Below are 27,808 nucleotides of genomic sequence, written 5' to 3'. Positions count from 1 at the left end.
AGTCGCAGATACCTAGCAAGGCTTGTCGCATGCTTTATTTCGATGTGCCGTTTAAGGTTGGCTAAAGACGTTACCGACGTACGGACGGTCTTCTTATATTTTTGCCATCCGGGTCGGTACTGACTTTTTCGTAAAACTCTTTTAAATGCTGGTACTGTGTAGAAAGTTGCTCTGAGCGGGCCGGGTTTCGAGAGCTGCCAGCTTCTGTGTCCACGCTGCTCTTGTTATGATGACGTATTTGCTTAAACAATACGGCCGTGACAGGCAGCTTGGGTTGCCATGTTGGATAATGTTCCGCTATTAAGGTAAAAAATTTCATTGTGTGTTTTTAGCCTATGGCTTTATATGCAGTTTTGTCGGTAAGGCTCTAAATGTGATGAACTCATGAACGAAGTTATGAGCACCGCTCACAACCGCTAGAATGAGCGCGTTCACAGTAACGTTCATGAGACAGAAATATGATGTTTAATTCACGTTCGCCCAAAATATGAACGTGTTCATGAACGATCGTTCATTGAACGCGTTCATGCACAACACTGCCAATTTGTATATCATACGCAAAGCACATATGAAAGAAAGCCCATTGACGATGAGTCAGACACAATCCCGGAACACATACAGAGGCCAATAACTGCTGCCATATGACAGTATGTAAATATACAGTAGTTATGTGAATCCCATATTACCGCCAGAGAGAGGATGAAATCGAGTAGCATCAGCCATTTGTCACAGCCAATGACAATTGCTGTTCAATGTAATAGTCTCAACTGTGGCCAAGTCTGCAAGTCGATTACGACAAGAGACTGTCAATAAGATGGTGGACCGACTAAGCCTTTCACCATATGCAATAAATCAATTTATCGCACGGTAAATAAGTATGAAGGCGGTAATTTTCCCTGCTGTGATTTATCGCCTCGCCTGCATACCGTAGATGCGTGGCAGACGTGCTGTTAAAAGTTTGGCTTCCTTGTTACCAGCTACGCAATATGCTGTGACAAGACTCACTCTGTTTTATTGACTTTTAGGTATGTTCGTTTTATACATTTGAGTTTGAGTGGCCATCATTCAGTGGAAGGAGGCGGGACCGAGTGCACAGTCGGCGCACAGCAATAAGCGAGCAGAGTGGGAAGACAAAAGGGGCGGAAAATCCTGATTTCCAAGCCAAACGCCACAGCCCTGGTGTGGGAATTTTTTTATTTCAAACCAAATGAAAATGGCGAGGAAACCAAAAAGGATTACCGAGTCTGCAAAATTTGTTTGGAGGTTGTTTCAACAAAGAGGGCCAACACAACAAATATACATGCTCATTTGAAACCCCATCACCCTCTTTAATTTTCACTGCTTGGTAAGCAAACTGCATCGCAACAAACAGAGCCTTCCCCGTCACGTCAATCGACAGTTACAGAGGTGTTCGCTTGATGTGTGAAATGCAAATGAGACCGTGCAAAGTGGTGTTCCCTCACGGAAAGTGTAGTCCCCTACATTGCTGAAGAAATGAGACCGTTTTGCCTCCTTTTTACCTCCTTTTAATGTTGTTTGATACTTATTAAAGCCATGTTTTTGTTACCGCTACCTACTCTATTTTTCTCTGTTGTTGTTAAAGTGCAATTGTTCGTGTTACTGCAACTTAAAACCTCTATGCCTACACGCTTATGTTATTGAAGTGCAATTTAATTTTTTCTTGAAAAAGAAATTTAATTTATTCCGTGTTTCTGTATGATATCAATATTGTTGTCTTTTATCTAAAAGAGGCATGGTCTATTGTTTTTGGTTGTGATGTCTTAAAAAGTATTTTTCAATTTAAGAGAAAACATTTATTGCTTTTAAATGGGTTTACTTGATCTACTAATGTATACTGTTTTCTCAATGTGTTATTGTAAATTATCTAAAAAAAAAAAAAAAGGGGGGGCAATAATATCGCATATCGCAATAATTTATGAGAAAATTTATCGCCCACTAAAATTTGTTATTGCGACAGGCCTAGGAGCGGCCCAAATAAGTCCACAGGCCCAAGAAGTCGTGGACATGGAACAAATTAATACCCAGGGAAAAGATGCAAATTTACACAGTGATATCCTTTATAACAGAAATGTTTGTCTATATCAGAAACCTGTATTGCATTCAGCTTTTCAATAAACAACAAAAAAGCCAAAGAAACTTAAAAGACGCTGCAGGGCGATGAGTTAAACTCCACCCCCATTTTCTGATCTTGGGGACGCTACTACTTGTAGTTTGATTTCCATTTTTGCAACCTGACTTCAAAGGCAGCGTTCAACTGTTAACACAAAGAAACTCACGAATGCTGTCGGTGCGGCTAAACTGTGCCGTGATGACGTTCTCAACATGGAGACAAAGGAAAATCTCCACTGGGTAAATTTCCACTTTAAGTGTGCTGGGCAGATCCACCACCTGGAGTGCACAAGAGGACACAAACTCATGTTTATATTCCAAGAACTCAGTAATGTCATTAACAATTTTCTTAAGACTCAAGTTGCATGATTTCTTAAGTCAGAAAACATGGAAATGAGAACTAGTGAGTGACCTTGCGTTCTAGTGGCGGTTGCTGGTCCACCATCCCGTACCAGGAGTGAAGCTTGTGCCATGCCTCAGCGGGCAGCAAAACAAAGTCCTCGTTCTCCACCAGACGCTCCTTCAGGTGGTACGAGTCCAAATCTATGGGGAAGAAAGCCACATCTCTCTTGAATGGAATGGAAAGCGAGGATGCTCAACAGGAAACCATTTGCTGCTGCTACAAAGATTTTCTATGGCGTGAAGTTTAGTAAATGATCATGTTTCAGTGCCATTGATGACATTAAGACATCCGTTTCATCTGAACTGGGAGGAGCTAGGTGCACCATCAATGGTAATCTGAGTTAAATATTAAAAAAAAAAATGTTTTTACGACATTACTGGTATTTAACCTGAATAAAAAGTTGCTTTGAGAATAAAAGTCAACGTACTGTTGAGACAAAAACCTGGATAATGTCTCTTCTTTACAAGTGTAAAATCATTTGTATGAGAAAAATATCAATGAAGTCCATGTTTTGAGAAGTCATAATCATAAGGAGTCATATTACAATTTTAAAGTAAGGACATTAAGTAAACCTAATGGGAATTTGATGAGTAAATTTAGAAATTTTATTAAAATTAAGGTATAACAGTACCAGAATGTGGTAAGAATATTCCTAAAAAGATTTTTTATCAAAGACAATCCTAACACAAAACACACGTGCAACTCAAACACATCCAACAGTTTTCCATATAACATCTAAGCATGTTCACTGACCATCAAACAACTCAGTGTTGTCAATCTGACCAGGACACAGCGAGTTCTGGTCTCCACTTTCCACAAACTCCTTCCACTGTTCATACCAGCGATGAGCCACCATGAACCTTACACACACAGAGCACAAGTGATGTGACGTCTCATTCAAACCAGCAATGCTTCCTATTTCTATTGACTTTAATAATATTTGTAGCAAGTATGTTTGATCTTTTATGCACTTTTTCCTTAAGGCTAGGGCTTATTAACAGTGTCAGTTCTTTGTGATATTATTTCAAAATGGGAAAATGATCACTGCAAAGTTCCCCGATATAGCCCAAAATACACAATACAATGATAACATTGACGGTGATAGACGTCCAAATTGGACTGGGAGATCGCGGCCAGCCCCTCCCAGTTCAAATGGACTGGATGTCTATCGTCTTCAATGGAAAGCAGTAAGTTAAGCCTTTATATGTCACTTGTTATCAGTGGCGAGCAATGAGTCAATTTGATTGTTCAGCAGAAAACATTTATATGTAATAAGCTTTAAAGTGTTATTGGAGGTTATAAACAGTGTTTTCGTTTCATTTGAATTTTATGAACTTAACGTTTTACCAACAGTTCATTAATTTATTATAAAATTTATTCAATAAAACTTTTTTTTTTTAATAATGGTTAATCATGTTAATGGTTATCAAATTAACACTGGTTAATCAATGACAAATACGGCTGTTCCGATCATATATTTTAATTGTTATTATTTTATTACTTAGGGGGAAATCAATACAATTAAAAAACAAAACAAAACATTCTTTTAACCTCGATTTTTCATTGACGTGATCGAGCCCGATTTCTGATTGGACCAGGGATACTTGAGACCTGGCGTCCACATATGTGGACATCAGATTTTGGGTGACGTTGGCCGCTTTATTTACGAACCAAATCTTTATTAACTAAATGTTTATAAATAAATGACCCAAAATCTGATGTCCATAAGGCTGAGTATATATTTCAATTGCCAAATTTAGTCGCTTGCTCTATAAGGGGTTAGAAATCTAGAAAGAAATATTTGCGTTGAACTTGAGGCATTATGATATACTTTCCTATTAACCAGGCATCTTGGAGAACTACAGCAAAGGAACAAAGTTACACCAATATGCAAACAGATTCACTGTGTTTCGTATTTTAAAGCGGCCTTGAAATTTGGCGCAGCATCGTTAAAAAAAAAAAAAAAAAAAAAAGATCATAGCAAACATTTCATTGACAAGTGAAACTAAAAGGACAGGCACCTCACACATGCTAACATTAGCTACAAGCCGAACAGTTAAACCGCAGCCGCCCAACCATAACAGCCCTCAATGATGATACCAGAAGCCCCTTCGAAAGCCGCTTTAAAGGCACTAGTTAGAAGCCGTCGAGATGCGTTCACAGCGGGGGCTAGTTAGCCTCCTCACCAACTGTCCCCGGCGCGGAGCTCGCAGTCCCGAAGCAAACACTCAATCTCCCGCCGCTGGCTCTCCAGGCCCGGAGGGAGCTCCGCCGCGGAGCAGCGGCTGTTGGCCGCCATGACAACGCTCAGTGAGACATTAATGGCGAGAAACGAAGGCAAAAAGTGGACACTCGGAAACGCCGCTTTGCTCGAGCCATCGACTGGGGGGCTGCGCGGACTTGTTTGCGGAAGTAGGAAGTGGCTTCGGGGGGAGGATGACAACTTCCTGGTTCGCCGCTCCGACCTGTCCAAATTCTCGAATGGTTTTGGAGACTTTTCGCTAATAGTCTGCTCAAGCTGCACATTCGCTTGCACGCAGACGTGACTGCATTGCGCATATGTCGTGTGAAGTGCGAGCCTTGAAGGGCATTCAAGTGTTGAGGTAGCTTTAATGGCGGCGGCACGTTTGTCTACGTTCACTAAGACATCCTGGCATGTATTAAAGTCCCTTATTTGGGTGCGTCACATCGACGACCTCGTTCGGATCGGTGACGTCCTTTGTTTTGATTTGAAGTCCCGCGAGATCCGCGCCGACATGCGTCTTCGAATCTTGATTATCGCGAGACCTGTGGGAGGAGGGCTCCAAAACATAGTCAGGAACGACAGATACCGTCATAAAAAAATTAAAAAAACAAATATAGTTAATAAACGCATGACCCCAATGGAAAAACAACATAGTACAGAATGAAGAGATTACCAATCTAGATCAAGACTGGCAGGGTTGGAATTTAAAGTAGGCGTGTATTTTTCTCCACAGTTAATAATGTTGATATGTCAGTGGCAGAAAAAAAAAAAAAAAAAAAAAAAATCACGCCAAGTACAAACATGACGGTAGTGATAAACATTAAAGACTTTATTTTAAAGTTATTCGCAGTTTCAGATGTCAGGTGGAATCGGCGGCATAAGTAACTGGCAGCCATCTTGCGTCGGAGCATTGCGCTCCTGGAGCGGATGTAAGGTGAGTATTTTTTTTTTTTTTAATTAACAAACAACAAACATTACAACATACGTGGCATGGTACAATGTTAAACAACTTTAAAAGTAATTGACAAGCCTACAAAATAATCATGAACACAAAATCAGAAGTTACACTCACATATAACTGCAGTATTAAAAGAGAGAAATGAAGGAAAGAGAAAGAAAAAAAAAGATGCATAAATAATAAAAGAAAAATCCTACGAGCCAAGTCAAGCTCCTCAACAATTTCACACAGTTTCACAGCATTTTCCCCCTTCATATATTTCAAAGATGAAAAATAGTGACATAATTCTTAGTGAAAAATATTAAAAGTAGGAATAGATTTGAAATATTTATTCTTATGTATAGGTGAGTGGTTTTCCCCAGGCAAGGCAAGGCAAGGCAAATTTATTTATATAGCACAATTCAACACAAGGCAATTCAAAGTGCTTTACATCACATGAAGATCATAAAAATCACATTTAAATCAACACAACGTAAAAACCAAGACAAAAAATCGCATTTAATCACAGAATAAAAGTAATAAATAAAAATAAAAATAAAACAAAAACTACTACTACTAATAATAATTGAAATCAGCAATGGAGATAAGCACAAGAGGAATAGAAAGCAGGTAGATTGAAATATATAGACAGTTATGGGTATGCAGTGCTAAACAAAAGCGTTTTTAGCCCTGATTTAAAAGAGCTAACGGTTTGAGCATACTTCAGACGTTCGGGTAACTTGTTCCAGAGGTGAGGAGCATAATAACTAAATGCTGCCTCACCATGCTTGGTTTTTGTTCTTGGAACATGCAGAAGACCGGTTCCAGACGACCTTAGGGGTCTAGATGTCTCATAGGAATCTAACAAGTCAAGCATGTATTTTGGTCCAAGGCCATTAAGTGTTTTGTAGACGAGCAGTAGTATTTTATAGTCTATCCTTTGACTCACTGGAAGCCAGTGTAGCGATTTCAAAACTGGTGTAATGTGGTCCACCTTCCTTGTATTTGTGAGGACTCTGGCTGCAGCATTCTGTACTAGCTGCAGCTTCCTGACTGATTTTTTATCAAGACCTGTAAATATACCGTTGCAATAGTCCAATCTGCTGAAAATGAATGCATGCATAAGTTTTTCCATGTCTTGTTGAGTCAGAAGCCCCTTAATTCTGGTTATATTTTTTAGGTGGTAATAAGCGGATTTAGTGACGGACTTTAGATGGCTATCAAATTTTAGGTCTGAGTCAATAATAACGCCAAGGTTTCTGACTTGATTTGTATCTGTAAGTGACATTGTGCTAAGTTGGCTGCTTATCTTTGACCTTTCCTTTTTTGGCCCAAAAATGATCACCTCTGTCTTCTCCACTCCCCACCACAATACTCGTAAATTACTGAATTCCTGACGAATTTACAAAATATTTGGTTTATAAAAACATTAATGTGGTTATGATACAGGCTCGATGATGAAATAAAAATAAAATTATAATTTATTTTAATTTATAATTGACTGTATCTCTGACATTTCTAACGAAACAAGTTGTTTAAAAATTGGGCAACCGATTGCTATTTCTCCGGTAACTACAATAGGGAATGGGACGTACTACGTCACTGTTTGGACGCGCCTCCATGCTGGCAATATGATTTACTTCCGGTTCGGCAGAGTCAATGCGGATTGTAACGTGTGGTAGTGCTAAGCTAACTCTTTCGGTGTTTTAGAAAGAAAATATGGGTGCTTATTGTTGCGTTACCGGGTGCAACAGCGTCTCCTACGACAAAAAAAGGGGTTAGGAAAAATGGACTCACTTTTCACCGTTTTCCTGCATGGAGGACCAAATATCAGATCACGAAGGTACGACGGATGGCTGGATTGCAGCGGTTCGTCGGAAAAGCATTTCTTATGATCATATTTCTGCTGGAATGAGAGTGTGTTCCTGTCATCTCTACTCTTGTAAGTTGAACGATTTATCCACTTTTGGTTTCAATACGTTTTTCTTTTTTTTACACCGTTGTGTAAATCTGCCTCGGTAGCAATGCTCGCCTACTACGACTCACCTACCTGTTGTGTTCCTAGGTAAACCTGCTGACAACACATCCCGATTGGTCACCATCTCTCTTCTTGGATCATTTGACAAAGAAAATTTGTTCAATGGAGTGGTTCCATTTGTCCTGTGTCGGACTCAAACAAGCCCCTGCTGCAGACGCCATCTGGGTCTGCCCTTCTCGTCGATGAACTGCGGGCTTTTAACTTGTGAAAATGCAAGAACTGTAATGCACATATTTATTCTGCCTGGCTATTTAACTATGGCCAGTGACGTATTATTATTATTATTTTTTTTTTTAAAACCACTTTGACAAAGACACGTTTCATTGTAATGTTGAATTTATATATTCTATTATTATTTTTAAATTATAATATTCTTATTTGCACTTATGGAGACTTTAGACTGTCAATTCAAATAGTGTTGGAAAAGTTGCAATACCTAAAATAGAAATGCAAAAACTGTAAAGTACATATTTATACACCTTTATTTACCTAAGGCCACTGGATGTTTTTTAACTGCTTTGAAAAAATACAGGTTTTGTTGTGATCTTGTATTTATATAGTATATAGCTTTTTATAATGTATTATAATATTTGCTGCCCCCTGCCAGAGTGTGGGCCATTTTGTACTAAAAGGATTTTAAACTGTCAGTTCAAATACTGTGTTGGAGACTAGTACTTGCAATACTTAAAATGGAAATGCAAGAACTTTAAAGCACATATTTATCCTGTCTGGCAATTTACCCAAGGCCAGTAAATAGTGTTTTAAACTGCTTTGACAAAGACACGTTTATTGTGATCTTGTATTTGTGTATTACTTATAATTATATAATATTTGCTGCCACCGTCAGAGGGTGGGCCTTGTTTGCACTAATTTAAAGATTTTAAACTGTCAATTAAAATATCGTATTGGAGAAATTGCATTACTTGAAATAAATCTATTGCAACTTATCAGTCCCAGTTCTTGTCTACAACACTGTCCAAAAATTGTCAATGCATATTCCAAATAGAATAACAAAATTAAGTCACCTGACTTTGTAATTATTACACCTGTTTATTATGAAGACCTGAAGTAAACAACAAGCAGTTACAGTTTGTCAAGAAGTTGTTCAAGTCATGTTTTGGTATTCATATTTTATTGACTTTTCACAACAACACTTGGGATCGTGTTTGTAAGAGCAGAGCAAACTGAAGTTTCAGTGTGCACTCTTCGCCTTTCCAACCTCTCATAACGCTCCGATGTGGTGCGCTTGACCTCAGAATAACCCAAGAAAAGATATGGTGACCAATTGGTGATGTGTTGTCAGCATTTCATATGCAGGTTTTCCTAGTAACACAACAGGTAGGTGAGGAGGAGGAGTAGGTTAGCATTGCTACCGAGGCAGATTTACACAACAGTAAAAAAAACACAAAAAAACCGTATTGAAACCAAAACGGATAAATCGTTCAACTTACAAGAGTAGAGATGAGGGGAATACTCTCATTCCAGCAGAAATATGATCATAAGAAATGCTTTTCCGACGAACCGCTGCAATCCAGCCATCAGTCGTGCCTTCGTGATCTGATATTTGGTCCTCCATGCAGGAAAACGGTGAAAAGTGAGTCCAGTTTTCCTCGCCCTTTTTTTAGTCGTAGGAGAAGCTGTTGCACCCGGTAACACAACAATACACACCCATAATTTCTTTCTAAAACACCGAAAGAGTTAGCTTAGCACGACCACACGTTACAATCCGCATTGAGTCTGCCGACCCGGAAGTGAATCATATTGCCAGCATGGAGGCGCGTCCAAACAATGGAGAGATGACGTAGTACTTCCCATTCCCTATGCTAGGATTGTCGAAAGGTCCCGACGCAGTATGGCCGACAAATAAGGACGGACATCCCCACTGGGTCACAGATGGCATCTCCAAGTATCGCGAGACTTGAATAGTAACTCGTGGCTGTAACTTCAACCAATGAGAATGTATCTTAATCGTTTCCGGAGCGGGAACTCATTTGTTTTGGCCATCATGGACGTGGAGATAATGGAATCACAGAGCGAGAAGAAAGCCGTAAATGACCCAAACAAGCCGGACAAGGAGGCTGAGGACAGGGGCAGCACGAGTTCCGGCCCCTACGAGCTGCCCTGGGTGGAGAAGTACAGGCCGCTTAAACTAAACGAGATCGTGGGAAACGAGGACACTGTGAGCCGCCTGGAGGTGTTCGCCCGGGAAGGAAACGTTCCTAACATCATCATAGCGGGTCAGTGTTTAGCTACTAAAGTACAGTTTTCCCTGATCTACCCCCCCCCCCCCCCGAGCGATTTGTTGTGGGCAGGGCTGTCAACAGATTTGCCGGGGCCCGTAGACAGGAGACCATTATAGCCCCCACCCCACCCATGCCACCAGCTTGTCACGAAAACATACACAGCACTTTTAACGCTTTGCAAGCAATAGCAGAGTAAAATTTCAAAGTATTTAATTTCAGATGGACAGTTAAATTTAACAGATCGTAATGTGATATGACTTAATGTAAACAAACAATTCTTATCTATTGTCCCATTTTGGCTACTATACAATACAACTGAGAGTGCTATGCCTGCCTGCTAAGCAACAAAATAGTATAACTGAACATCCTGTGCCTACCCCCTCTACATCCCTGGGGTTATCAGTCACTCAAACAGTGATCTGCCTAGATTTTTTGACAGCAAAGTCATTTATAACATCAGTGAAATCCAAGTCTGTTCAGCCTCCCGCACCTGCCCCCACAGACTAACATATATCCCTGATCTCCCATCACCCTTTCTCTCCTCTGCTCAAAGCGAGCACTGTAGGGGTGTGACAAAATATCGAAATGGTGATATATTGTGATACTTTGTATCCCAAAAGGTTATCGATATGCTCCTGCACGAATCGAGATATCATTTTAAAAAGGTGTCAATGTCTTTAAAAAAAAAAAAAAAAAAAAAAGGAATCAACAAGTGACTACCAAAATCTTCCACCTTCTAGTGCCTTGAAGGTGATCGACACCCAGTCCATTTAGACTGGGAACGTTCCTTCATTCGAAACCAGAGCATTCACAGTCATTCTGTCAGATTTTTAGGGCATTTATAGGTCACTTGCTGTTCATTTTAGGACATTTCCAGGTCATTTCCTGTTGAGTTTGAGTCGCTGCCTATTCATTTGGGTGATTCCATAAAATACCCCAACATCAACAGGAAGTAACTAAAAATCAACAGGTAAATGACCTTAAATGGCCCAAAGTTACCTCATTGCCTGGCATTGGCTGCTACTGACGGCCATAGACGTTCAATCCATTTGAACTGAGAGGGTGGCAGCGAATGAACATTCGGTCATTTGTTGCCATCCCTCCCACTTCAAACGGATTGGACGTCTACTTGTGATAAACTCATTCCAATTTACAGCAGAAACTTGTTTTTCTGTTTATTAGTTGTTTTTAGAATATCCTATATTTCCTGACCAATGTATTGATAATTGTTGTATCGTCAGATCATGGTTATCGTGAGCTTTGTATTGCAAACCGTATTGTATTGTGAGGTACCAAGAGGTTCCCACTCCTAGCGAGCAGCATGTCTTGTCATACTGCAGCTCAATAGGCTACAAGTAGCGGGTGAAAGACTCGAATCGGGCTTTGGTTACGGTGATCGCGAATGTAAACGTTCAGTGTTAGCGGTTGTTGTTCACTTACCGACGTCACCCTCCACAGCCAACTCTAGACCTAATTCTCTGGCTTCTTGTCCCCCTTTTAAAAACGTCATCATTTTTTGTCATTCACCTCTATGATCTTCATTTCTTGTCTTTTCTACGCACCCGATTTATGATGACTCACCTTGTTTAGAGTTTATAACAATGACAGATTTAAATTTCTTGCTTCAGGGCACGTACGTAGTGTAGCCTTGAGTGCGCCAGAGCAGGGTCAAACAATTCTGTGCTAAGACGGGGGATAGGGTGTGGCCGTTGTTCAAAAAAAGGAAAAAAATATATATTTGAAATATTTAATATGTTAAAGTTTTTAAGTATATATATATATATATTTTTTTGTTGTTCTTCCTGCATAGTATATAAAATATAAAAATTCGTGTTGCACACTGCATGGTAAAGGATTCTTTTTTTCATTGTAATGTCACACCTGCTTCCGGTTGGCACCACAAGTAATCAAACCCTTTTATTAGGTATGCTAAATTTCCTAATTGGTCACATGCTTAAATAGATGATTTACCCTGCAAACGCACGACATAAGCTTTGCAATGACATTAAGATCACGTCGATTGGCTAAAAATTATGTCAATCATGTTTCAATTTCTTAAATGAGATGCAATTAGTCCATTCAGAAATTCTCTTCTGCCAATTCCACTCAAGCAAAATGCTATAAGAATACATATTAAACTATTGATACTTGGATGTTATTTCAATGTTATGTCAATTAATAAACCTGGAATGAAATTAGAAAAAGAAAATCCATAATATCACTTGTAAGAGATCATGTTTTACAACAAAACCCATCACTCAGGATAACCTGTCAAAGGTTAACTACTCCGATCTTTGATTCAGGTCCCCCCGGAACCGGAAAGACCACCAGCATCCTATGTTTGGCCCGAGCGCTGCTTGGCGCCTCCATGAAGGACGCCGTGTTGGAGCTCAACGCCTCTAACGACAGGTGAGATCACTTTGCTTTCGTTTATTTGCTCATTGAACGTGATCATTGTGATGCCTTTGGTGGGCGCAGGGGGATTGACGTAGTGAGGAACAAGATCAAGATGTTTGCCCAGCAGAAGGTAACATTGCCAAAGGGACGACACAAGATCATTATCCTGGATGAAGCTGACAGGTGAGCTAACCAGAGGCTGTCGTTAGCCTCTCCTTAAGTACACTAGGGGTGGGAAACTCTTGGTACCTCACTATAGGATACAAGGCACATTTTAACGATTACGTAATGAATGAACTACTAACTCATTGGCTGACGGCAGTAGACGTCCAACCCATTTTGACTGGAAGTTGCAGTGAAACGTGATCATTCAATGCTAGCTATCCTAGTTCAAATAGATTTAATGTCTGTCACTGTCAATGGCAGTGAAAGAGTTCAAGAAATGGAACAATAAGCACTGATTTAATTAAAAAAATATATATATTTTGTTTGCACTGTTGCGGACAGTCTGTCAAAAACTATTTTCTTCCACAGATTGTAAGAATGTTTTAGTGCAACATTTCTCTAAATAAATGCAGCAACACGATATATAATTGCAACGTTCTTTTAAACAAATGAGTGTCTTGAACACATTTTTAATGGAAAATTTCAGTGGCAAACTTTTGGTTCCTTTATTAAACAGTGACATCTTTTTAAAATGGTATATCGATCCTCGCGGGAAGCATGTTGAGAACTTATTAGGAAAATAATTACTGCAATATATCACCATATCAATATATTGTCAGACCCTTAATATTGTACGCTGAGGCCACATTTAAAAGTTGCAAGTAAAAATGGCACTTCAAATAGATACTTTAGACCGAATGAAAAAAAAAAAGCATTGTTTATTGCATAGCTTTCAGAACATTTTAAAATGGATTTACTGTTGCTGCCGTGTTTATTGCTTTGAAAATGCAGGTTTGGTAATTTGGTAGAAATCTCAATCTGAGTAGAGCCACAAAAAAGTCCCAAGAAAAGTCTCAAGCTGAAAAAGATGTAGGTAGTCAGGTCTTTTTTTTTTTTTTTTTTTTTTCAAGCGGCATTTTTAGACATCTGTGAGTCCGCTGGTCGTAAAGATTTGGACTACATCTAAAGCAAATATGATGCAGGTAGTCTGGTAATTTTTGTCTGAAGCGGCCATTTACAACGTCTCGAAGTCCGCTGGTCATAAAGATTTGTCCCATTGGTACTACATTTAAAGCACAAATGCTGGATAAATGGATCGTACTGAACATGTAAGTTTTTATCGCCGCGTATGGGCAAAGCATGACAGCGAAGTTCGACCATTTTCCATAAAAGCTCAAGTAAACCTCACAAAGAGAAAGTATCTTGTATGTGATGACAGAATAAAGAAACTTGCTTTCATGTAAATGCCAAGAAAGGTTTTCTTCTGATCATTATGGTCTTAATAAACTATTCGTACCTTTTAGAAAGCTGTATTCTTAACATAATGCCAGTTAAGATTTTTTTCCTACAGAAAAATATGATTGATTTGAGCCTTTTTTGCTGTTTCATTAGAAAACCCAATGCCAATTCTAAACAGATATTTTTTCCTTTTGCATATACAGCGTATAACAAAAGTGAGTACACCCCTCGCATTTCTGCAGATATTTAACTACCGGTATATCTTTTCATGGGACAACACTAACAAAATGACACTTAGACTAAAGATACACGATAATATCGGTGGCCGATAATTATCGGCCGATAATGGCAATTATGACGTCACACAGATAATCCAGATAATAAAAAATTCAACCGATAATGTAATCCGATAATTATATACTTGATTTAGCCTCCAAATGTGCACAACCGAAGAATTCAGCACGCCGCCTCCTCAACCCCTCCCCTCTCTGAAGCCCCTGAGGGAGGAGGGGTTGAGGAGGCGGAGTTACACGACAAGAAATAGTTGAATATTATGGCGGCTGTTACTAAAAAAACGACGCTCTCGCCATTTGCGAAACATGTACCGCAGAAGTTCCAAGAGGCCGAAAGAAAGCGTCCTCATTCAAAATCACTAACCCAGCATCCATTTAAAACTGCATCACAAAGATTTTTGGAACGAATGCCAGGCTGCTGCTGCTAGCGGGAATGCTAAAGCTATTGTAAACACTAAGTTAAACTAGGGGCTTGTGACGATTCAGAGTCGGGTTGTTTGGGAAAGCAGCCCAAGGCGGGTGGTAAACTCGCATCTAAGGCTAAACACCGGCACAACTGGAGACCGATAGTCGGCAAGTAGCCGTCTTCCGACGGAGCCCGCCGCTCTGGCCGGTCCGGCAGGCCGCCGCCGCCTCGCCCCGGCTTCAGGACCTCCGGCGAACACCCCGATTTCTCGAGCGTTCCCTCACGGCGTGTGAGCAGAGCCAGGCCCCGAATACGCCGCGGCAAACCGGCCGGTGGGGGCGGATTATCCGGTACGAACGTAGCCGCCGCCGAGACGAGACACGATTTTTTTTTTTTACCGAAATGACCCGAGAGCCAAAGCCCTGGATAAAAAAATAATGCAGTTTATACGACCACCATTCTTCATGAAAAACATGCCAATCACATTTTCACCACTACATTTGGAAAAGTGATGTCCAGTAAGCAAGCTTATCATGACGGCACAGTGTTTAGATGATAATTTAAACATGGAGAAAACGAAGTCAGCCCGTCAATAATACATTCAGTATGTAAAATGACGAGCGGTCAGATGACTTTGTAATGCCGCCTTTATTTTCGGCTTAACAAAACTCAGGCACAAAACAACACGCACGGAGATGCGAGCTCCAACTGCATCCAAATAGTACTGCCGTTTATCAGTTTAGCTGCTGTAAAGCGAATGTTGCGACTCGTGAGTGCCGCAAATGTAAACAAAGCGCTGCAGAATGGGTACATGACATCTCGCTCTTTTGAGTTAATCATTTTCACAGTGTGCAACAAAGCATATAACATTAGCAATCACTTTTCAAATTAATTTAACTTATTTGTATGCTCAATTACAGTCACAGTAGATAATCTAAACTTATTGGCACTTATTAACACTTATTAATATAAATATGCACATTCCTGTTGTAATGAAATAACAATAATATTCTGTAGCCACAAATATTCAAAATCTTTTCTTCTTCCAAGTTTTTTTTAGGATTAAGTATAATAATGTATTGCTTAAAATAAGGCTGTTGAGATTATTTTCAGCTAGCTATTTTTCTTCCAAGAAATCTGAGAGAAATACACATGAAGTGCTGGCAGATAATTTCACTTATTTCCAATAGATTTACACTTAAAACGGACTAGTTTTAAGGAAGTGTGTTTTGCAGTGTATTAATGTTATGTTAGGAATGGCTTACTTTTAAAGGCATTTTTGTGCAACTTAGGTATTTACTCTGTAAGTAATTGTTGCCAAAAGTTTACCATTACACAATGTCAGACAATGTCATTATTTAGATGTTGGAATTGACGACTTGTTCATATTTTATGTTGGAAAAAAAAAAAGCAATAAATTATATTTTTGCACAGTAATATTTTCTTTTGTTTAAAATTTTACATAAATCTTTTAATAGAATTATCGGCTTGACATTATCGGTTATCGGTAGGAATGAGGAGGAAATTATCGGTTATCGGTATCGGTTGAAAAATGTATTATCGTGCATCACTAACTTAGACACAATGAAAAGTAGTCTGTGTGCAGCTTATATAATAGAGTTAATTTATTTTCCCCTCAAAATATCTCAAAATGTAGCCATTAATATCTAAACCCCTGGCAACAAAAGTGAATACACCCATTAGTAAATACAGTGGGGAGAACAAGTATTTGATACACTGCCGATTTTGCTGGTTTTCCCACTTGCAAGCTATGTAGAGGTCTGTAATTTGTATCATACGTTCTCTTCAACTGTGAAGGACGGAATCTAATACAAAAATCCAGAAAATCACATTGTATAATTTTTAAATAATAAATTTGTATTTAACTGCATGAAATACGTATTTGATACATTACCAACTAGTAAATATTTCTGCTCTTAGTTCTTTTTTAAGAACCCCTCCTGTTCTCCACTCATTACCGGAAGTAACTGCACCTGTTTGAACTTGTTACCTGTATAAAAGACACCTGTTCACATGTCCACAATGGCCAAGACCAAAGAGCTGTGTAAGGACATCAGGGATAAAATAATAGACCTGCACAAGGCTGGGATGGGCTACAGGAAAGTAAGCAAGCAGCTTGGTGAGAAGGTAACAACTGATGGAGCGATTATTAGAAAATGGAAGACGTTCAAGTTGATCTGCCTTATTCTGGGGCTCCATGCAAGATCTCACCTCGTGGGGCATCACTGATCATGAGGAAGGTGAGGGATCAGCCCAGAACTACACGGCAGGACCTGGTCAATGACCTGAAGAGAGCTGGAACCACAGTCTCGAAGAAAACCATTGGAAACACATTACGCAGTCATGGATTAATATCCTACAGCGCACGCAAAGTCCCGCTGCTGAAGCCAGTGCATGTCCAGACACGTCTGAAGTTTGCCACTGACCATTTGGATGATCCAGAGGAGCAATGGGAGAAGGTCATGTGGTCGGATGAGACCAAAATTGAACTTTTTGGTCTAAACTCGGCTTGTCGTGTTTGGAGGAAAAAGAAGGATGAGTACAACCCCAAGAACACCATCCCAACCGTGAAACATGGAGGAGGAAACATCATTTTTTGGGGCTACTTCTCTGCCAAGGGTATAGGACGACTGCACCCTATTGAAGGGAGGATGGATGGGGCTGTGTATCGCCAGATCTTGGCTGATAACCTCCTTCCTTCAGTGAGAGCCCTGAAGATGGGTCGTGGCTGGGACTTCCAGCAAGACAACGACCCAAAGCACACAGCCAAGGCAACTAAAGAGTGGCTCCGTAAGAAGCATCTTAAAGTCCTGTAGTGGCCTAGCCAGTCACCAGATCTGAACCTGATAGAAAATCTATGGAGGGAGCTGAAAGTCCGCGTTGCCCGGCAGCAGCCCCGAAACCTGAAGGCTCTGGAGAAGATCTGCATGGAGGAGTGGGCCAAAATCCCTGCTGCAGTGTGTGCAAACCTTGTCAAGGACTACAGGAAACGTTTGGTATCTGTAATAGCAAACAAAGGTTTCTGTAGCAAATATTAAGTTCGATTTTTGTGATGTATCAAATACCTATTTCATGCAATTAAATGCAAATTTATTATTTAAAAATCATACAACGTGATTTTCTGTTTTTTTGTATTAGATTCCGTCCCTCACAGTTGAAGAGAACTTATGATACAAATTACAGACCTCTACATGCTTTGCAAGTGGGAAAACCAGCAAAATTGGCAGTGTATCAAATACTTGTTCTCCCCACTGTACATACAGTACATCCGTAAATGTCAAAATTGAGTACTGCTTGTCATTTTCCTTCCAAAATGTCATGTGACTTATTACATGAGTGCTGTTAGCATTGCTGCAGCAATTGAAGAGGTGGGGGGGTCAGCCTGTTAGTGCTTAGACCATACGCTGCACTCTACATCAAATTGGTGTGCATGGCTGTCACTCCAGGGGGAAGCCTCTTCTGAAGACGGTACACAAGAAAGCCCGCCCTTCTCACTAGGCCATAGGACATGGTTCCAGTAATCCATGTGCTTTGTTGACATGTCTTTAGCAAACTGTTTGCGGGCTTTCTTGTATACCGTCTTCAGAAGAGGCTTCCTCTTGGGGTGACAGCCATGCACACCAATTTGATGTAGAGTGCAGCGTATGGTCTGAGCACCTATAGACTGACCTCTTCAATCTCTGCAGCAATGCTGACAGCACTCCTGTAACGAGTCACATGACATTTTGGAGTGAAAATGACAAGCAGTACTCAATTTGGACATCACTTTTGTTGCCACGGGTTTAGATATTAATGGCTAATCTTTTAGGTTTTTTTTTTTTAGGGGAAAATAGATTAACTCCATTATATAAGCTGTACACAGACTACTTTTCATTATGTCAGAGTCATTTTGTCAGTGTTTTCCAATGAAAATATATACTAAAATATCGGCAGAAATGCGAGGGGTGTAGTCACTTTTGTGATACACTGCAGCTTCTTGCATCATCTTCCACAGAAATAACTCAATCTAATCTGAAAATGCTGCTTTCTCTTGGGAAAAAAAAACACTCAAGAAAGCAGTGTATGTCAGCAGAGTAACGGTTTGAACTTTTATTTTGGGCCATTTACAACTTTGACCTCCTCACGTCCTCCAGTATGACCGACGGAGCTCAGCAGGCATTGAGGAGGATCATGGAGATCTACTCTAAGACGACGCGCTTCGCCCTGGCCTGCAATGCCTCTGACAAAATCATCGAACCTATCCAGTCGCGCTGTGCTGTTCTCCGCTACTCCAAACTGACTGACGGGCAAATCCTTGCGCGGCTGCAGGACGTGGTAGAGAAGGAGCGGCTGTCCGTGTCCGACGACGGCTTGGAGGCCATCATCTTCACTGCACAGGGGGATATGCGGCAGGTGAGGAGTGATAATATTGTAGCCACTTACAAATAATACAAGAAAAAGCCTGATTTTCTTGTTTCCTGTTTGTGGGTGGCCAGGCTCTTAACAACCTGCAGTCCACCCACTCTGGCTTCGGCTACATCAACAGCGAGAACGTCTTCAAGGTGTGCGATGAGCCGCATCCCCTGCTGGTGAAAGGCATGCTGGGACACTGCGTGGATGGAAATGTAGATGAAGCATACAAGGTGGTGGAGCAGCTGTGGGCGCTGGGCTACTCGCCAGAAGACATCATCGGAAACATCTTCAGAGTGTGCAAGACCTACCAGATGGCCGAGTACCTCAAATTGGAGTTCATCAAAGTGAGCCACAATCTTATGTCATCTTCTCGTTTGTAACAAAGTTGGTCAAAATGGTTGTTTGTTACTTGGGGCGGTAATGATACAGCATTGAAAACAAGACCTAAAAAATAGGCACTTTTTAGTCACCCTAATTAACCGATGAAATCAGTTGCCCCAAGTTGTATTGTCGCTCACTGTTCTCACACATTCATCCGACGAGTCATCATTCTTGTCGAGACGAGAAGATACTCAGGTTTCTGAGTGAAAAAGCTACGAAAAAAAAAAAACGTGAAAAATTCTAATCTTGAACGTGGTGGTGGTTTTCTTGCTTGTAGGAGATAGGATACACACACATGCGGATTGTGGAGGGTGTTAACTCGCTGCTGCAGCTGGCCGGATTGGTGGCACGTCTATGCAATAAGACAACACCCCCTGATGCCTCCTAGCGGCGCTGAGGACTTCCGATTGACCGCATGGAATAAATCAAGCTTTAACACAATGTACATTGCTTCATAGCCTTCAAAGAAATCAAACTCTTTCTGTACTAATAAATCTAATTTTGTTAAATTTCCTGTTTCAGACAGAAACGACACAAGTTGCTCTTCACATTTCATTTCATTTTATTCCAAATATTTCATTCGGAAAGCTTCAGTACAAATGTTCCAAGTTGTAACAAAGCCACATTTACACACTACAAATAAATTAAAACTTTGGACACCTCCCACATTCCACTGGGAAGCCTAACAGCAAAACTGGTAAACAAATGATTCCATCAAGTGTGGCAAAGAATCAGATTTCACTTTATTCCTCTTTATCAGTAACATATTGTGTATTTGTTATGCAACATGTTTTCGCTCAATAAAGTTTGACAAATTCTGGCAAACTACGTTATCCAGTCAATACCAAAATTCAAAAATAATCCATCACTCGCGCTGTGTAACTTGATAGCCTTTGGTGTCCAATCCTTTAGTTATCAACGGCTGAACAACTTACGAGACGGTAAACACTGGACCATTTTCATGCCAAAAGTCCACTGGGAGCATGCCTGGCTTTGTCCAAACATTTCAAAAGTTGGGAGGGGGATATAGTTTTAGCCATGCTAGCACCACCTCACACAACATAATAGCAAAAAAAAAAGGTTATACAAGCAGGAAAGAATTAAAAATCATATTAGGGCTGCAACTTAATTGAACGATTAATCGGGTAAATGTCACATTTTTCAATTAGCTTCACAATTTACCTTGAAATTGTTGTAGGCATACTGCAAGTAACAATGAAGACAAAATGTATGACTATTTCCTTCAAAAATATTTTATTAAAGCTTCCTGACTTAACTGGGGTCCACAACTATCGATTATCAAATTCATTGGCAACTAATTAATCGATTTAGTCGATTAGTTGTTGCAGCCATATTAAGAAGTTTAGACAGTAAGATGTCTGAAAATTGGCAAAAATGTGAATTGTTTTCCAAAGTAATAGCAGATTTTTGTTCCTGTCCTACTTAATGAGAATATGAAGAAATCTGATATTTACAACTTAAGTTTTATGTAATAATTTCAAGAATTTGGACAAATTTAGGCTGAAAAAGGTCCTAACTGATTAACTGGTTATCAAAATAGTTGTCGATTTAATTGCTAATCGATTGGATATCGATTATTTGTTGTACCTCTAAGACCAATGTATTTTAGAATTAGGCCACACTTAAATAATGTACTCTGTGTGTATGAATTGACACATAAAATTATTAAAGTCAACTCATTGGCTGCCATTAATGACTAGTCCAATCCATTTGAACAGGAATGGGTGGCAGAAAGAAGTACTTGGCTTTCTAGAGTACCTTTATCATCCCTAACATTAAAATATAGTAGTGTACCAAGCCCATATGTTAAATATTTTAATTTTTTAAAATTAAATTTAAATGTACTTTAGGATTAAGAAAAATGATATTACGTTCAGAGGTTGGGTCAAAATATTTGAAAATGCACTGTTCTACAACTTTAAATGAACTGTACCGGATTAATGATTGTTTGAACATTTAATTTAGTCAATCTGGTGATACCCGTACCACACTGTACTAATAAATATGTTGGTGTGCCAATATTTTTTTCCCTTGATGTAAAATACAGTACAGTAGTTCAATAAAAATTGGGAATCACTGCCCTAAAATATAGACTGTCACTGTGCTCTATACCTCCTAAAGACAAATCGCAAGAAAAATAACAGCAATTCCAAGAACGGATTCACGACGGCAAAATAAAAAAAATCCATTGGCACCAAAATGAAGTTACCATACAATCCAAAAAACACCTCACGTGAACGCCATCTACAGCATCACCACCGCGAGCGCAGGACTGTAGGGAGGGAGCGAAAGAAGACGTCTGCCTTCGCTTCATTCGGAGAACTCGCTCGACGAACGGGATAGGGACGCGAATGACAATGAGACTAAACAGCAATGTTATTTCCCTGTGGAAATTTATAATCGGCGCTGAAATGGAGAATAGGAGAGTGGTGGTTAGGGGCTGATTGGCGCACCACCCTCTGGGAGTGTGTTGGTTGAACTGCGAGTTCGAACGCTGTCGCCAGAGCCTACGCTCGAAGCCGAGTGAGTCCTTGAGCGAACCAAGCGGGTCATGCCAGCCGTAGGCACTAGGAGAGTAAAATCAAGAGGTTTAGATACAGCGTTACCTTAATATGTTAAATCAGTTGTGTGAAAAAGCTAGAAACTCAATTTATTCAAACATTAAATATATTTCCGCCATGTGCCAAGAAGGAGAGTCGCCTCATAGCGTGGGTTCTCGAGGGCTTGTTTTTCATTATCTCATTGGCTGCCACTGACGGCGTTCATTCATTTGAAGTAAGCGCAGGGGTGAAAGTGGCTAGAATTTCTTGGCAACTGCATTACACTGACTGTAACAAGGCATACATGAGAAACTGATTTTTTGAACTATTTTTCAATGACGTGGAAAATAACACTTAACAAAAACACCATGCACTAACCCCAACCTCCATCTCATGTTTATTTTCCCTCATTTCCTCACATCTAAATGCAATATCTCAATTTTAACTATGACCATAGGATGTACAGTACATTAAAATGGAAAATAATGTCAACAATGACATGATATTTTAAAAAGTACCATGCATTAACAAAAATAAGTACAAATGACTTACATTAAGCACAGTGAAATGGAATATACCGTATTGGCCCGAATGTAAGACGACTCCCTCTTTTTCAAGACTCAAGTTTGAAAAAAGACTTTTTGAACACCAAATTAATTTTTATACAGAAAATAATTACAGTACATCTGAAACAAATTTTTATAACAATATATTTGAGAGAAAAAACATGTTATTTTGCCTCATTCAAATCTTAATATTTGAACATTTAAATATGTAAACTAAAGTGCAATCACATTCGTAAATGAATGACTTCTGGTTTTTGAAATGTAAATAAACCAATCTATTGTGATAAAACAACAAAATTGCAATAACTGCATTAACCATCAAAGTGTAGTCTAATTGTAACTGTAGTCTTGAAACAAATCAGAATAAGGAAAAACATTGCAAACTGGTTAAACCTGAGTAGCTGAGATCTGTCATGACAACATTACTCCTCAAGTTCAGCATTGGCTTCAATGATATCTGGCGCCATCTAGCGTCGTGAATCGGTATAATGTCTGGACCCCGAATATAAGACGACTCCCACTTTTTCAGTCTTATGTCAATGCAAAAAACACCGTCTTATATGCGGGCCAATACGGCATTTTGAAGATAACACAAACATAGGTAAATAAACAAAAATAAGTTCAAAATCCACATTAACTATATTGCCAAATGTGTCACGTTTGAGACAAGTATTTCTGAACCTCATTTTAGTATCAAAAATGTTTAAAACATTATTGTGGTTAATCTCACTTTAGTTATAGGGGCTGGACAAAATATTGGAAACGCCGAACATTTTGGCATCATAATCATTTAACATAATTGTTAAAGAATGGCATGAGAAACATTCTAATCAAGTTGAGCATCTCATATGGCCGGCAAAATCCTCAGACCTCAACATTATTGAGCACTGATGGTCAGTCTTACAGATTTAATTAAGAAGTCGGTTTCCACTACCTAAAACAGTTAGAGGGTATTGTAACTAAAGAATTAGAGATGCACGATAATATCGGTCACCGATAATTATCGGCCGATAATGGCAATTATGACGTCACACAGATAATCCAGATAAAACGAAATTCAACCCATAATGCAATCTGATAATTATATACTTGATTTAGCCTCCAAATGTGCGCAATCAACAGTTTTGTCCAATTCTGCTAGTTTTAAGGAGGTGTTTTTGCAGTGTAGTAATGTGATATATGTTAGGAATGGCTTACTTTTAAAGGCATTTTTGTGCAACTTAGGTGTTTAGTCTCTAAGTAATTGTTGCCAAAAGCTTACCATTACACAATGTCATTGCCATTGTTTAGATGTTGGAATTTACTACTTGGTTCTGTAGGAATTTACTACTTGTTCACATTTGATGTGGAAAAAATAGCACTAAATTACATTTTTGCACAGTAGCATTAGATCTTTGTATACTTGAAAATTTTACATACATATTTGAATAGAATTATCGGCGTGACATTATCGGTTATTGGGTGGAAGGGGCAGGAAATTATCGGTTATCAATATCGGTTGAAAAATGTATTATCGTGCATCACTATAAAGAATGGCTTAAAATTCCTTTGGAAACAATTCACAAGTTGTATGAATCAATACCTTGGAGATTTGAGGCTGTAACTGCCGCAAAAGGCGGACCTACACCATATTAAATTCATTTTTGTTGATTTTTTTAAAAGTGTTTCCATTATATTGTCCAACCCCTGTATATTTGCTTTACCAAGAGTACTGCATGTAATGCTTCATGTATCATCTATGATACAAATTACAGAACATATATACATATTATTATTATTATTTTTAATTTAAAAAATATTATATTATGTTTAATTACCCATAAAGCTTTCAAATTAAAAAAAAAAAAAATCTTTTTCACAATTTTCTGTTCATTATTCTTGGGGTCGGGTATTATAGGTTAACATGAAAGATCTGCTGTGAACCTCCCCATCAGATAAGAAAAAAGCCTCTTCAACGCTTCCCTTTCTCTTAAAGATGTGATCAATTTTCCGTTGCATTGCCCTTTTTTTGTTGTTGCATTAATTCAACAAGCGTGTTCTTTTTTTTTTCTTGTTGTCCCAGAAACGTGCATTTGAACCAATCAGAGCTAACTATCCATGCTGATCAAATGTCTGTATGTCAGTGAATAAATGGACAAATGGAGTCCAGGTAGGGTGATTTGCTGAGCGCATTCGCCCATGACGCAAGTCGACTGTCTCGTCGGACTCAGATGCACATGCCGAGAGAACTCCATGGAATTCAGTGAAATAAGTAAATTAGTAAATATCGGGGGTAAAGGATGATGCTACGCAAGCACTTTATTAGGCTTGTTGTTAACACTTGTGTATGTAAATCTGAATAAATAGATTGTTTTCTTCTTTTCTTCTTCTTTTTTTTTTTTAAATGGAGGTTCGTCAGTTGCCATCAAATATTCTGGATCAAAGCACCGTTCCGCCCCTGAATTTTATACCAGAACGGTGTTCCGGCCCACTTTCACCCCTGAGTGACAGGGTGTTCGATGCCACCCTCCCAGTTCAAATGGATTGGACATCTACTAGTGATAAACCTATTTCAATTCACAGTAGAAGGATGAAAAGAGCCAAATGTTTGGATGTCTACTGGCATAAAATATAATACGATCCTAAAAATGTTCCCTTAAAAATAAATGATTTACAGGTAAATTGTGTGGTTGAAACGAGCCCAAAATAGCTGTCAGACATGACATAATTTTTTAAACATGCACAGGGGTAGGGGGTTCAATAAATCCTGATTCCTGAACTACGGTGGCCGAGAGGTGTCAGGCGAAATGCATAGTCCAAACACTTTGCAAATAGAAAAAAGCACAAACCCCAATTGCAAACGCTATGCAAAAGAAAAAAAAAGCACGAATGCAAGCTGGCACAACACAACTCCCACTTGCCAAAGCATGACTGCAATTGGGAAAAGCACGAACCCTGACACCTCTCAGCCACCATACTCAATGGTTTATCAGTAATAAATCCAAACACTAGGAAGTCGACAAACAAGAAGTGAAAAACAAGAAAGATTACTCACTGTAGCCCATTCCCTGCACAAAATACTTGAAGGCCTCTGACAGTTTTCCAGGCTAAGGGGAAACAACGGCACATTCAAAAAGTTTCTCAAAAAAAAAAAAAACGGGCATGACATGAGCAGCTACCTGCACCACTTGAGGAAGTCCTCCACAGTCTGCCATCTAGAGGAAAAACAGAATTACATCACATGGAGAAGGCAAGTTTGAAATCTTGAAGGCGATTTTCTTGTACTTCATTCACGTAAGTACAGGAAAGGATTTTATATTTTCATTTTAAGATGTATATGGCGGAAAACACAGACAAGACTGAAAAAGCAGTTTCTGCTCTTGCACTCCTCTTTAAAATAAACTGCTGTATTTCAAGCCAAAACAACTGTTGTATTTGATACAACAAAATGTCTATATGCTGCCATAGCAGCTTCATGGCGCATTAAGCCCCCGAACTATTTTTAGTTTGTCCGTTTTACCCTGAACACCCCCCTTACCAGACGTCGCGCAACCGCTTTTGTTTCAACCCAGCCATAAAACGAAGGTAATTAATTTATATTTATTATTCAAAATGTCTGTCATTTTTAGCTTAGAATCATTAATTGATGTCTAATATTTAGTCTAAAAAAAAAGAAAACGACTTTTAAAAATTATTCACTTGCATATTTTAAACTCACAATGAAAAAAATTGTGTCTGTAAAAATTTCCCGGATATCTACCTCATAACTATCGCTTAATTGTATTTTTTTTTGTTACTGTCGCATTTTCTCCGATATGTTTGATGATAAATAATCAATCCGAACAAAGAAAAATTGAAAAAAAAAAAAAAAAAAACGTTTAAGAGGGTAAATATAGGAAAAAGAAAATCTCAACCACTCCTTGATGTCTGCTATTTCTGCATCGCGACACTTGTTATATTACCATGTTTTACCCATAAAATCCCCCCAAAAATCCAGCTGTGGCCATTCACAGCTGTGTCTTGACACTCAGCGATACATGCAACATGGAGTTTTTGGATCGAAACAAGGTAAGTACGCGATAATATCTCATTAGAGTCATGGCGTGCTCTCAACTCTAGATAGGGTTTTGCTTTTTAAATTTTTTTTAAAATGCCCTCCTGCTCAAAAAATTTCTTCCCCCAGAAAATTGAGATTTTAAGCTTTCCAATGATGTATCACACATGCATATAGGACAATTTTGTTGTTTGGCCAAATTGGGGGTCTCAGAGCGGAACTTCAAGTCACCCGAGTGTTTTCCGCCATACGACAGTTTTGGACAGAAAAACACGTACCTTGAGCAAGGTGGTTTTGGTGGGGTTTAGTCTCGAATTACATTCCACCTGGATGTGGAAATACACACACTGTTTATAACAACGTAACGACACAAAGTGATTGGAGATCACAACATCAGAAAAAAACTGACCACAGCATCGACAGCAGGTGAAGTGTCTCCAACTACCAGCAGGGCAGGACACCTGACACATGCACACAAACAAACATATCAGAATCATAAAATACAAACAACAAAAAAGACAGACAGTTGGTACCTGAGTGTGTTGACTGTTTCTTCGTTCAAAACAAGCATTGGACGCTCCATCTGCAACTCAGCTCGGCTATAAACAAATACAGAAACGCAGACAAAGATAGTCAGACTTACATAGTTACCACTCCTGGTGTGTTGCAGTACAAAAGTTATTAGAAAATAATTTTCTGAGTAAATTTTCAGTGTGAAACTTAAAGTGTAATCAGTAAATCAATGAAAATCATTCTTTTCACATTTTTTGCAAGAGATGTGAGGCAAAAAATGAACACACGCCCACGTGACAAATCACCTGTCATAACTGCAGTAAAACAAGGCCAAGTTGTCCAATGGAATGTCCCGAGAGATGTGTAGCCTGTAAGTCTGGATGAGCTCTTTGTTCTCTGTTAACTCATCCTAAACACACAAACACAACATTTTCAGAAGACATAACAAGCCTCTGCTAAAGCGTGTGCGTGCGTGTATGTGTGCTCACCGTGCTGAAGTGGTGTGCCATGATGATGTCCACTAGATTGCTAGTCCAGCCGCTCAGCTGCAGGAAGTAAACATGTCTGTTTATTGTAGTATTATAGCATATACACTACAGGTGTGTGAGAGTCAACCTTGGAAACGGCCCAGTCCATCCAGCCCTTGGCGCAGGGATCAATATTGATCAAAACTAAACCTTCCACAAGACTTGGTTCATTCAGCTGAAACGACAATCAGTGTTATAAAATGGGTTTCCAAATTCTTTAATATACATTGGGTATTACCCAGGGGTGAAAGTGGCTAGAATTTCTTGCCGGAACTCCCCGACCCCATTTTTTTTTATTGGGGGGCAGGGGGGAGTTAA

The 27,808-nt window shown here is 39.3% G+C and overlaps 3 protein-coding genes across 4 annotated transcripts in view; 1 reads left to right on the top strand and 2 right to left on the bottom strand.

The window, feature by feature from the left end:
• usp11 (ubiquitin specific peptidase 11) overlaps positions 1-5,201 on the bottom strand; it is a 30,957-nt gene extending 25,756 nt beyond the window's left edge. Inside the window, exons 1-4 of the mRNA XM_057861345.1 lie at positions 4,720-5,201; positions 3,287-3,393; positions 2,543-2,673; positions 2,298-2,409 (exon numbers count right to left, since the gene is read on the bottom strand). Of these exons, the coding sequence (XP_057717328.1) occupies positions 2,298-2,409; positions 2,543-2,673; positions 3,287-3,393; positions 4,720-4,832 (463 nt within the window). The 5' untranslated portion in view covers positions 4,833-5,201. The remainder of the gene's footprint in view (positions 1-2,297; positions 2,410-2,542; positions 2,674-3,286; positions 3,394-4,719) is intronic.
• A 4,394-nt stretch (positions 5,202-9,595) lies between these two features.
• rfc2 (replication factor C (activator 1) 2) lies at positions 9,596-21,382 on the top strand. 2 transcript variants are annotated; one of them, XR_009067342.1, is made up of 7 exons: positions 9,596-9,990; positions 12,300-12,405; positions 12,475-12,576; positions 18,651-18,909; positions 18,993-19,253; positions 19,568-19,732; positions 19,813-21,382. XR_009067342.1 is itself a non-coding variant. In XM_057861357.1 (6 exons), exons 1-6 carry the CDS (start codon positions 9,705-9,707, stop codon positions 19,676-19,678), a joined length of 1,125 nt encoding a protein of 374 aa, XP_057717340.1. In that variant the 5' UTR covers positions 9,596-9,704; the 3' UTR covers positions 19,679-21,381. The 2 variants fall into 2 exon arrangements, 1 of the variants encoding a protein (XP_057717340.1); XM_057861357.1 differs by having other exon boundaries at positions 19,568-21,381.
• LOC130932022 (protein NDRG3-like) overlaps positions 19,821-27,808 on the bottom strand; it is a 21,135-nt gene continuing 13,147 nt past the window's right edge. The window contains exons 8-16 of the mRNA XM_057861372.1: positions 27,579-27,665; positions 27,452-27,508; positions 27,269-27,372; positions 26,984-27,049; positions 26,860-26,911; positions 26,729-26,776; positions 25,576-25,611; positions 25,452-25,503; positions 19,821-21,878 (exon numbers count right to left, since the gene is read on the bottom strand). Coding sequence (XP_057717355.1) covers positions 21,745-21,878; positions 25,452-25,503; positions 25,576-25,611; positions 26,729-26,776; positions 26,860-26,911; positions 26,984-27,049; positions 27,269-27,372; positions 27,452-27,508; positions 27,579-27,665 — 636 coding nt within the window. The 3' untranslated portion in view covers positions 19,821-21,744. The remainder of the gene's footprint in view (positions 21,879-25,451; positions 25,504-25,575; positions 25,612-26,728; positions 26,777-26,859; positions 26,912-26,983; positions 27,050-27,268; positions 27,373-27,451; positions 27,509-27,578; positions 27,666-27,808) is intronic.

This window comes from Corythoichthys intestinalis, chromosome 2 (assembly GCF_030265065.1).
Source record: "Corythoichthys intestinalis isolate RoL2023-P3 chromosome 2, ASM3026506v1, whole genome shotgun sequence".
Lineage (NCBI taxonomy): Eukaryota > Metazoa > Chordata > Actinopteri > Syngnathiformes > Syngnathidae > Corythoichthys > Corythoichthys intestinalis.
The sequence above is the reverse complement of the archived record's forward strand: the minus strand, read 5'-3'. Positions and strand labels throughout refer to the sequence as shown.

What these genes read in the sequence shown, in the direction of transcription:
- rfc2 (XM_057861357.1), top strand. Translation starts at nt 9,705, where the DNA reads ATGAGAATGTATCTTAATCGTTTCCGGAGCGGGAACTCATTTGTTTTG. An exon ending in CTCAACGCCTCTAACGACAG is followed by an intron (nt 12,406 to 12,474) that starts GTGAGATCACTT and finishes TGGTGGGCGCAG; the next exon opens with GGGGATTGACGTAGTGAGGA. An exon ending in CACAGGGGGATATGCGGCAG is followed by an intron (nt 18,910 to 18,992) that starts GTGAGGAGTGAT and finishes GTGGGTGGCCAG; the next exon opens with GCTCTTAACAACCTGCAGTC.